The sequence below is a fragment of the Schistocerca piceifrons genome, chromosome 3 (genome assembly GCF_021461385.2).
Source record: "Schistocerca piceifrons isolate TAMUIC-IGC-003096 chromosome 3, iqSchPice1.1, whole genome shotgun sequence".
Taxonomy (NCBI): domain Eukaryota; kingdom Metazoa; phylum Arthropoda; class Insecta; order Orthoptera; family Acrididae; genus Schistocerca; species Schistocerca piceifrons.
The window spans coordinates 311,713,665-311,726,042 of NC_060140.1; the positions used below are offsets into that span (position 1 = coordinate 311,713,665).

The 12,378-nt window shown below is 37.4% G+C and overlaps 1 protein-coding gene across 2 annotated transcripts in view; it reads right to left on the bottom strand.

Moving 5' to 3' along the window:
- Positions 1-724: 724 nt before the first annotated feature.
- Positions 725-12,378, bottom strand: part of LOC124790159 (DNA-directed RNA polymerase III subunit RPC8) — a 56,198-nt gene continuing 44,544 nt past the window's right edge. Inside the window, exons 5-6 of one of the 2 annotated variants that reach the window (XR_007016237.1) lie at positions 3,792-3,916; positions 725-955 (exon numbers count right to left, since the gene is read on the bottom strand). Coding sequence is in view for 1 of the 2 variants with exons in the window: in XM_047257755.1 (XP_047113711.1) it covers positions 3,863-3,916 (54 nt within the window). In the remaining variant the exon portion in view is untranslated. Of the gene's footprint in view, positions 956-3,703; positions 3,917-12,378 lie in introns of those variants that run through there. The other variant, XM_047257755.1, reaches the window with a different exon arrangement.

The following is a 12,378-nucleotide window of genomic DNA, read 5'->3' on the forward strand; positions in this document are numbered from 1 at the left end:
TGCAAGAGTATCTCACACAAACATGACCACTGTTTCTGGCGACAGAGGACAAACTCAGCTCAGTGTCCAGAGACAGTGGTCATGTGCGAGCGAGTTGTGCTTGTGTGGATGTTTGTCTACTTTAGTAGATTGCCTTTTGGCTGAAAACTCACATGTTTAATGGTCTTTTTGTTGTGCCTGTCTGCTACTCAACATCTCGTCTATATGGTGAGTAGCAATCTATCCTTTTCATAATATTGTTATTATCAAACTTTTTTGTTGTTGTCCAAATGCTTTGGGGTTGTGTTAACAGTAAAGTGTTGGCTTCAGAAGCCCTTGATCCTTTACCTGTAAGGTTCAGCATAATCAAAAAATATTAAAGCTATTTACTTCTCACAGGGCTTAATGGCAGAATACATTTAGAATATAATCAAATATTACAACTGATGTCAGTACACAGTTATTCTCCTACACTGCCAATGTCACCCTCCTCTACTCTGGCACATCATTACCAGAGAGGAAACAGTCACACAGTGTCACTCCTATCGAAGGAATCCAATACGCAGAGGAACATTGTGTATGAACTTACTTTGAGCTGGTGAACTGTTCGCCAACAACAGAAGACGTATGAGCTTTACTCAGTTTCCATCTCATGTTCTTCATTTGCTAACAACAGCTCAAGTATACAGTATTATTTTAATTCAGTCATTTGTTGAACACCCTTGCAGGCCCAAGAAATCGCAGCTACCATTATGGTATATTTTTGCAGTTTTTTCTTTCTAAGAACTGTGGAAATTGGATGTGTTTTCATACAGCCTACTTCATTCCTTGTTTCTGGGTTATGGATATCAGTACAGTATTCATCTACAGCATGTAGTTAACTACAAATTTCTCCTACATCATCCAGACATCTCTGTTGCCACTTGGTCTGAAGGGATCCAAAACTGTGATGTCCTATAAATGTCCATTACAGCTCCTTTGTTAAAACGGAAAAAAAGAAAAGTACAAAAAATATGAGCATATATAATCTCTACTGTTTGAGATTTGAGTATTTTTATTGAACACAGGCTTTTCTGGGAGGTTTGTTCATATTAATTCATATGTGCACAAGGAACATAATGTAGTAAACATCTAATGATGTAAATATTTCCTGCTTACAGGTTGTCCACTGCTTACATCCAGTGGTCTGTCCAGTCTCATACAGCTACGGCACTTACAAGAACTTGAATTAACCAACTGTCCAGGAGCATCCAAGGAATTGTTTGAATATCTCAGAGAACACTTACCTCATTGTTTAGTAATAGAATAATGAAGGTAATTTATTTTTAAAACTGTTCCTGACATCAGGCAGAAGAATTAGTGATTGAAATTACTTGAACCCAACAGAAATTCACAGAAGATATATAACAAATGTGCCTGTGCAGTGGTTTCATTTCAGAGTATGATTCAAAGGCATACTGAGTAAATGTGCTGTTCAGGAGCAGTATTTTGAAGTAAATAGTGTGTTTAAACATTGCCATCATTCCAACCCAGCTTGCAAAAATTCAGTCCTTTATAATAAAAGCTTACATAAGGGGGCTTTTAATATTAACTCCTCATCTCACAAAGACTGAAATTTGTTTTAGTGACTGACATGTTGATTCATATTTGTAAGCTGTTAAATGCACTGCAATCCCTCTAAGTAGAACTACAGACTGACACTCCCCAATAGAATTATAATGATGCTGATAAATAAAAACCAAATGTTGCAGAATGCTACAAAATTTAGTGATTACATTCAGTGTAGGAGCAATATAAAGTATTCATTAAGAAAGCTCGCTGCTACACATTTGAGAAAAAGTGCAATAATTTCCAGATGGCTATAGGAATCTACAAACTATTTTTAACAAGATTAGTTACATTAATTTTACAACTAAATAGTTTGGTAGTATTATGGCAATACCTAGTAACATGCCAACAATTCACAGGAAACTGGTAATGGTTAATTTTTCCTATGGTTTCCAAAGTAAACAAAATATATCACTGGTTCAATATTGAAACCTGTACACAAAGAGAGGAAAACATGGAATTTCACCTTAGTCTTGAACTGTAATTGCACCAAAACATAGCAAGATTTCTAAAGCAATAGCTTTGAATCACAAGAGCCAGTAATTTAAATAATGCATTCCACAACATTGCCAAGTTAATTGTAAACTGGTGTAATAAAAATGCTCTTATTTTGACTGATGTTGCAACATGATTTGTGTTGTCCTTTACAGTTGCTCAACTTTCTTCCATAGTGCTCATAAGTTCACGTTAGCAATATTAAAATATTCTGTGAATACAAAATACTGTATCAAGAGATTTGCTGACAAATAGAACCAGAAGTGAAAGTTCCACAAATAATTACCACAGTTAACAAATCCTCATTTTTATGGATCATGAACCAGACCCTTTATAAGCTAATTATTAACTATTTGCAGTTGCAAGCAACAGTAACATTAAGATTTCCTGTTCTAAATAAAATCGATTCACTCATGCCTCGTCCTGTACATACGTATTGAGCTGCACAATGCAAACCTTTTTTTCTATTTGCCTTTTGAAATTATAATAGTTGTGGATGTCTTGCTACATTTTTTGACACCAATGGGATAAGTTATTAATACTTAATGTATAAATGTTTCTAAATGAAATATTTTTTATGAATCTGGAGACTCTGCAACAAAGTAATATACTACTGACATCCATAAATATCTCCTGTAGTGATGCATAAGGTACAGGTATCAGAACTGATTAGCATGGGAGCTCAACATAAAAGTCTAATTAAATTTGTCCTTATTCCAGATAACCTATTCGCTGATATAGGCGATAGGAACAAAGTATTTTATGATGTTAAAACTCCATTGGTTTCTATAATGCATATTGCTTTTTCAGTTTAAAGTTTCCCTTTCCTAATAATGCACCTTAATTCTCCATTACCCTAATAATCAGAAATAAATGATATAGGGCCAATTCAATGACAGTATGATACCTGTCTCTTGGCCACAAGAGGAAACAAAAATATGTAAAAAGTGCTCATCTGAAAAGTGTAAATAGTAATCTTATAACTTTTTACTTCAAGTCTGTGATGTGCACCTGTAACTGCAATAATGTCACACAAAATCATACCATTCTAAGAAATGTTGTATACTTCATGAATTTTATGAGAACTATTTTCATAAAAAAGCTGTGTGCTGTTTGAGATTTAAATTTCTGGTTATTGTAAATATATACACAAATTAAAAAAGTGATATCACAATGTTCTTCTCCCTCCTCCCTATTTATCTCCTTACAGTGTGAAATGGTTGATGAGTTTTAGTTAGCCAGTATTACAGCTTGACATACCACCAGTGCAATGCTGTTACCAAGAACATGCCCTTTAACCAAATGAAACTTGGAAAGAGATTACACATGGTTCCTTAATTTTAGGTTTACAGGACAATGGTAAATATAATCAGGCTGAGACAAATACCAGTATTAATTTTTGTGTAGAAATGCCAGCAACTAATAACAATAAAAGAGTACATGCCTTCAAAATATAATGTAAGTTTATTTGTTTTTATCACACATAGTACAACATGTAAATATTGTAAATTTCTTACTGATAATGCATGATAGCAAATGTGACAAGGCGCCAATTAAGTAATTGTAATTTTCTTTGTTTTTAATTTTTATGTGATGTTGTTATTAAAGAATAATAAAGATATTTAAAGAATACTTGAATAATAAATTTATTGCTTACAACAGACCATGAACACAAATGAATCCAAAAATACAATTACTGCATTAACTACCTGTGTTGACATCCTGTTGTACAAGTTCCTGGCTGTTAAATACATCAATCTTCTTCCAAAGTGTCTGCACATTACGAATTTGCCCACCAAGACAAAAGACCAAGACCTGGTTCATTGATGCTACCCTGGAGCATAAAGGCAATATCAACAGAATCAACAAAAACTAAGTAAATATGAGCTGAGCACAATATATAACAAAATCATAATAATAAAAACTACCAAAATGGAAAAAAAACCCTCACCACAAGCAACTGATGTGGGTACAAAGACACACATATCAGCTCATAAAATTGCATTGTTTTCAAGTGAGCTCTCACTCAGTTTCAACTTTAAGCACAGCCAAGACAAAACTGCCCACGCAAATCACCCAAACGGAGCTCTCGATGTCATGTGGCAACTGTCCACCACTGCCATTGTAACACAACAAAGAATCAATTAGGTTGCGGTGTTGAGCAGTAGGATGTATAAAATAGGACTGTTCTGTTACTGCATCATGTTTTATAACTTTCTGGTTTATATCCATTTTGTTTTTGGTGTAATCATCATTCCTCGTTGCAATACAAAATAAAATGGGTGGATCCTGGCTTTGGATTCAAAGACAACATAAAGAAAGCCACAAAATTAATTGCACTTAAAGAAAAAGTGCATCAATTTATATGCAATGTGCAGGAGAACTTGGAGAGGTAAATGAAAAATGAGAGACCTGTCTAGCAAGTCTCATAAGTAGTCATCGACATAGTTCGACTAGGTATGTGCGTACTGGAAAGGATAAAAATTAAAAGAAAAGCAGTGAAGCACTACCCTTGTTTTTTATACACCAGATAGGAAGAGAGATGTTCAGAGGTGTATAACAAATGTAGAATCTTTTCATGGTGAGAGTAGACATAAATGCATGGCAATGCAGGTTTCCACAAGAAGTGAAGGAAATTAATTTTGATGACACTGTTTGGGTCAATGAAACAAAGGTTAATAGTGGTCAGTGAGTGACAAAAGATTTGACTGACAACATGGGAAAAGTTGTGACAGTCTCAACAGGTACAGACAGTAGAATTATTCTTCTACATGATGGTACTTGCTGTGGCTTTATTCACCAACAATTAAGTGTTTTTTCTGAAAGGAAAAATCTTTTGAGCACCACGAAGCAAGGAATCTTGACACTTAAACTGTTGTTTTTATTTATTTTATTTTAAATTGCTTCCAAGTTTAGAAAATAGATTAAATTAATCACTACAGAACATACCAACTGCATTCTGTTCTCTGACAGGCTACTTAATATAGGCTATTCACATAGTTTCTTTCATTCCCATCTCACTTTTTGATGGGTGCTGCCATCATTTCTCCAGGAAACACCTCAGTAACAGCACATTTTACGTGACCCACAACATATGGTGTCACTCATAAACATACAGCCAATGTGTGAACATTATATCACCATATAAGAAACATCAAACAACAAATAATTTTAACTGGAGTAAATGAATAGCCTATTTGATGATTCAGGAGCAATTTAAAATTTGAGAAAACACATATAATGATTACGGATCAGACAACAGGCATGAGAAGATGTGTTCAATTAATTTTTTTGAAGACAGTGCTCACTGCTCCACCCTTACTACCATTAGTGAACAATATGTTCCTTTTTCAGTAAATTTATTAACAAAACTGTTACAAAGCATCTAAGTATAGGAAAATTATACAATGTGATATGTGTTTGAAATTTAAAAAAATAAATAACTAAAGGAGAAAATTCATGACTGATATAAAAAATAGCTGTGGGAGAACTCAAAATTGACAATAACAGAGTGCTCACAATTGAAAAAGGTAAATGGATTATTGAAAACTGTAATAAAGAGAAGGCCACTTAACTCAAGACTTTACGAAACAGAAACCATATTTCAGTTACAAATATTTAGAATAAAAATGCCTTCCCTGGAATTTTAACTCTGTCACAGAGCAGTGATCAAACAAGAAGCACTCTACACTTCAAATAATCTTAGTCTCTAACACAAAACATTAAAAGAGCAATTAGAAGTAACATAACAAAATTATGACAAAAGTCTTAAGACCAAGAAAAAGAGGAAATACAACACCTAAAACTCAATGCAGATATCTAGACAAATCCCTAAAGTCACAGTTACAATGCAGATGGAAATAATCAAAGTCATGGAACACACAGAAAGAATGGACCAATGTAAACTAATCTATGAGATTCACAAATTCTTGAAATACAAGCTTATTTAGTCCAACTGGTACAGGCAAACAAGAAAAGAACTTGAGAAATTACGGTCACTAAATTTACAGGACTGAGATGCAATCAAGAAAGATTACAAACATGGTGTTTTGAAGAGGAATAGAGAAGGAACAAACAAGAGACACTGACAAAGAAATGGACACATTCGGTCACTGTGCATGAAGGAATACTGGACTAATAGGTAACATAACATGCCTTGATTTAGCTCGGTCTTAGGTAACCCATTTCTGAAAGAAAAATTACTTTCTGGATGCCCATAATAAGTACAGCAAAGATAACAGACTGGATTGAGGTGACAGAGTTAAAGTGACCAAACTAAAAGGTCTTCAGTCTCTCCACCTTCTGTGCATCAAGCCGGCAAGAGTCCTCAGAGAGGGAGGGGACAGAAACAAATCCTAATGAACTCTACTGTAACCAAGAATTAATAAAACCAAGAGATATTAGCAAGTAGAAGTGATAATGTGCATTGCTGTACCCAGCAAGCACCTGGAGGCCCCTGGGACACCTTACGTGATGGGAGACCCACCCTCTATATCACACTTGCGTTTTATCACCCTCTATTGCTACCAGAAAACTAACAATGCAGGTAAGTTGTTAAAATCTCAAGAAAGAGAACAGCAATGACAAGACAGTAAACCAACAATAGATGTAACAAGTAAGAAGAATTAAAAAGGTGGGAAGGACAGGAACCAGGGCGAACCACTGAGCAAGGGCAGCAAGGGCTGGGTCAGAGCAGGTGACAGGGCACCACTCTAAAGTGGCCTAATTTGCACAATAGGATCTGATATGCTTGCAATCTTAGGGTAATTCACATATAATATATATTACATATTAGAGAAGGAAAGTTGCTACTCACTGCAGAGCAGAGATGCTGAGTTTCAGTTGCCTGAGATTGCAGTTGTGTGTGTGTGAATTGCATTTGTATGTGTGTGTATGTCCATTGTTGATAAAGGCCTTAATGGCCGAAAGTTATAATTGTGAGAATCTTTTTGTTGTGCCTATCTGCGACTCAGCATCACCGCTATATGGTGAGTAGCAACTTTCCTTCTCTAATATTGTTACATTCCATCCTGGATTTTCCATTGTTTGATATATTACATGTGTGTGTGGCTTAGGCTGACCTGTACAACAGGCATATTGTGTGGGAATAGAAACAGTCTGCTGTATCGACCTGCTCTGAAAGGTAACGTACATTTCAGCAGCAAGAAATTATTTTCCAGACTCCGACATACAGGCTGCCCTGTGCGAGAGGCCTGTTCAGTAGTGGCAGTATTAGGCTGCCTTATCAACCTGTTTTGTGCAGAGGGTACACACGCAGATGGAGCTCGGGGAGCTCAGATGGTAGAGCACTTGCCCACGAAAGGCAAAGGTCCCGAGTTTGAGTCTTGGTCCGGCACACAGTTTTAATCTGCCAGGAAGTTTCATATCAGCGCACACTCTGCTGCAGAGTGAAAATTTCCCCAAGCTTGGGGAGCTCAGATGGTAGAGCACATGCCCGCAAAAGGCAAAGGTCCCAAGCTTGAGTCTCGGTCCGGCACACAGTTTTAATCTGCCAGAAAGTTTCATATCAGCATACACTCCGCTGCAGAGTGAAAATCTCATTTAGGTTTTACGATATCCATGACTGCTGTTGGGATTGAATGTTTATGGCTGAATGAAGTGTTTGAGTACTGGGCATTGCGATAATTGCACCATCAATCAGGTCCAGGAGAGCAAAGGTGGTGTACTGGTTTTTCTTCAGTTGACAGTCTGTGGAAGAATGTAGCACATACTACCTGCTTCATTTTCAACAAAACCTCAGTATTATTTGTAATGGCCAGCCCATAATATTGCTGTATAGTTCATCAACCATTTTGTCTGTCAGCCTGACTCTTATGGTTTTACCATCAGAAAGTTTCTTGTCTCTCAAACTTCATTTCAACTTCCTCAACCTGGTGCCCATCCTCTTTCGGACATGACCAACACATTTAAATTTTGTGATAATCTTCTCACCATAAGAGATGGAAAAGAGCCACCGTGGTACAACAACCGAGTTAGAAAACTGCTGCGGAAGCAAAGGGAACTTCACAGCAAACATAAACATAGCCAAAGCCTTGCAGACAAACAAAAATTACGCGAAGCGAAATGTAGTGTGAGGAGGGCTATGCGAGAGGCGTTCAATGAATTCGAAAGTAAAGTTCTATGTACTGACTTGGCAGAAAATCCTAAGAAATTTTGGTCTTATGTCAAAGCGGTAGGTGAATCAAAACAAAATGTCCAGACACTCTGTGACCAAAATGGTACTGAAACAGAGGATGACAGACTAAAGGCCGAAATACTAAATGTCTTTTTCCAAAGTTGTTTCACAGAGGAAGATTGCACTGTAGTTCCTTCTCTAGATTGTCGCACAGATGACAAAATGGTAGATATCGAAATAGACGACAGAGGGATGGAGAAACAATTAAAATCGCTCAAAAGAGGAAAGGCCTCTGGACCTGATGGGATACCAGTTCAATTTTACACAGAGCACGCGAAGGAACTTGCCCCCCTTCTTGCAGCGGTGTATCGTAGGTCTCTAGAAGAGCGTAGCGTTCCAAAGGGTTGGAAAAGGGCACAGGTCATCCCCGTTTTCAAGAAGGGACGTCGAGCAGATGTGCAGAACTATTGACCTATATCTCTAACGTCGATCAGTTGTAGAATTTTGGAACACGTATTGTGTTCGAGTATAATGACTTTTCTGGAGACTAGAAATCTACTCTGTAGGAATCAGCATGGGTTTCGAAAAAGACTGTCATGTGAAACCCAGCTCGCGCTATTTGTCCACGAGACTCAGAGGGCCATAGACACGGGTTCACAGGTAGATGCCGTCTTTCTTGACTTCCGCAAGGCATTCGATACAGTTCCCCACAATCGTTTAATGAACAAAGTAAGAGCATATGGACTATCAGACCAATTGTGTGATTGGATTGAGGAGTTCCTAGATAACAGGACGCAGCATGTCATTCTCAATGGAGAGAAGTCTTCTGAAGTAAGAGTGATTTCAGGTGTGCCGCAGGGGAGTGTCATAGGACCGTTGCTACTCACAATATACATAAATGACCTTGTGGATGACATCGGAAGTTCACTGAGGCTTTTTGCAGATGATGCTGTGGTGTATCGAGAGGTTGTAACAATGGAAAATTGTACTGAAATGCAGGAGGATCTGCAGCGAATTGATGCATGGTGCAGGGAATGGCAATTGAATCTCAATGTAGACAAGTGTAATGTGCTGTGAATACACAGAAAGATAGATCCTTTATCATTTAGCTACAAAATAGCAGGTCAGCAACTGGAAGCAGTTAATACCATAAATTATCTGGGAGTACGCATTAGGAGTGATTTAAAATGGAATGATCATATAATGTTGATCGTCGGTAAAGCAGATGCCAGACTGAGATTCATTGGAAGAATCCTAAAGAAATGCAATCCGAAAACAAAGGAAGTAGGTTACAGTACGCTTGTTCGCCCACTGCTTGAATACTGCTCAGCAGTGTGGGATCCGTACCAGATAGGGTTGATAGAAGATATAGAGAAGATCCAACGGAGAGCAGCGCGCTTCGTTACAGGATCATTTAGTAATCGCGAAAGCGTTACGGAGATGATAGATAAACTCCAGTGGAAGACTCTGCAGGAGAGACGCTCAATAGCTCGGTACGGGATTTTGTCAAAGTTTCGAGAACATACCTTCACCGAAGAGTCAAGCAGTATATTGCTCCCTCCTACGTATATCTCGCGAAGAGACCATGAGGATAAAATCAGAGAGATTAAAGCCCACACAGAGGCATACCGACAATCCTTCTTTCCACGAACAATACAAGACTGGAATAGAAGGGAGAACCGATAGAGGTACTCAAGGTACCCTCCGCCACACACCGTCAGGTGGCTTGCGGAGTATGGATGTAGATGTAGATGTAGATAAGGCTGAGTGGCTACTACACTGTTATATGCTTTTGAATCTCCATCACCTAAGATTGACTAAAAATTTCAATAGCTGCAGAGGTCTCCTTACCACCACTTGTTCCTTCATAATTTCTGTCACAGATACGCCCTTCTTCATTCCATGATTTACACTTATGACAATGTTTGGTTAAAATCTGGAAATCTGTTACCTTTCCAGTATCCACACTGGTCACCATAGGAACAGTACTCATAGAACTGTAGCGGTGCTTCTGCCAAGTGCCATCAAATGCTACTGGTATGTCAGTCATACCATCATTTACTTCAACAGCTTTGTTTGCAGCACCCTTCATTGACTCACATGCAACAGATTCCACAGCAGTTCCAATAAATCCTGCATACTTATCGATTTTACACGGTGGGCATGGCATATTCATCATGGCACACATTGTTTCTGCTGCATTGTGTCCTTTGCCAATAGCTTTCAAGCCATAAAACTACCAAACATTTACTTCAAAATAATTATCTTTACACTTATCAGAATTCCAAAATGAATGAGTGTATTTACAACTGGCACAATTAACGGAAACTGCTATGTTCTGCACTGCACATATGATGCAGCTTGTAGGATGATCGCCATTTTGGAGTAAAAATCACTTTGTGGAAATGCACAATGCAGGTATTTTGCATTCATATGCAACAATCGACAGCACCCTTGACTGTCTGAATGCCATTACGAATAAGAGCCCAAGATGTCATCAGCAATGCTTGCAGCCGAGTCCTCAGTAGCATCAGCTGCTCTTTCTTTCCGTACGAGGTACCGTCGACTTGCACAGTCAATATTGCAAAAGATGTGACCAAAAGCTATCACTTTGCTAGCAGCAAGGAGCCTGGGCCCAGCACATTCACCTAACACCCTTGTTAGGACGTGTAAGTCTATCAGAAAATAACCTAAACTAACATTTACATCAGTTTCATTTTGATAAAACTGTGTATCACAATGCTTTTTTTTTAATCTTCAAAGCACTTATGGGTGTTTCCCTAGATACTGACAAGTTTGCCTGTGTTTCATTGTCTGTAACTTCACATACCACATTTTGAACACAATGTTTCCCTTCATTCGAAAATCTATTACCATGAAACCCACATTTCTTAAAAAATGCTTCATTTTGGTGTCATACTTTACTTTTTGAGAGATTTACCAATCTATTCATCACTTTTCCTCGGAAAAACATTAACACTACAACATACAATGCGTGTTTATGCTATGAAATGATACAATACTGTTTTTGACACTGCTACCAATACAAACATGTAATTTAAGCTTTATAACAGCAATCCACAGCCTTCTATATAAAAAATGACCGATTTTATTCGATCTTGAAGTAACGCAAATAAAAATTTTAACATTTTCACCAGTGTAGATTATATTTTTAAAAAAATAAAACAAAATACTTCCGATGAGAGTCTATAAGTGATATACATATCATTTTATTCAGAAAATTGCAAATTTTATAATGACATAAAAATCCGAAAATGTGAATTTTTTTCCGTTCTAACTACCCTTAATGTCTGCACACCTCTAAGAAAGGCATGTATTACAAGAGAAACAGAGATGGACCAACTGCTAAATGGCAACACTGAGGGTTTGCTGGCTTGTAATCAGCAATGCAAACTGATCATATTGACTCAAGAATCTGATACTTATTTTGTGGTCATCAGTTTTCTGAAGTGTTTGATGCGGCCTACAATGATAGCCTGTCCTTGTGTCCAGCTGTTCATATTGGAGTAGCACTTATAACCAACATTGTCATTTATTTGTTGCATATATTCCAATTCAGTCTTCCCCTACTGTTTTTATGCACTCTAACTTCCTCTAGAACCATGGAAGTTGTTCCCTGATGTCTTAACAAACATCCTATCACCCTGTTCATCCTTCTCGTCAGTGTTCTCCATATGTTCCTTTGCTCAACAATCCTGTGGAGAACCTTCACATTTCTTATTTATCAGTCCACATAACTTTCAACACCCTTCTTTAGCACCATTTCTCCAATACTTCTTTCTCTTTTTTTTCCCCAATTTTCTCACAATCAGTCATTCACATCTACTCAATGTAGTGCTCCAAATGTACATTCCCAGACATTTATTTTTCAAGTTAAGCTCAAAATTTTATACTGCACTCTCTTGGGCAAGAATGCCCTCTTTGCCTGAACTAGACTGCTTTTCATGTCGTCATTGCCTTGTTCATTATGTGTTATTTTGCTTTTAAGGTAGCAGAATTGCTTCACTTCACCTGCTGCTTGGTTACCAATTTTGATTTTAAGTCTTTCAGTAATCTTATTTCTGCTGTTCCTCATTACTTTTATCTTTCTCCAGTGTACCCTCAATACATAATCTGTAGTCATTAGACTGTTCATTCCA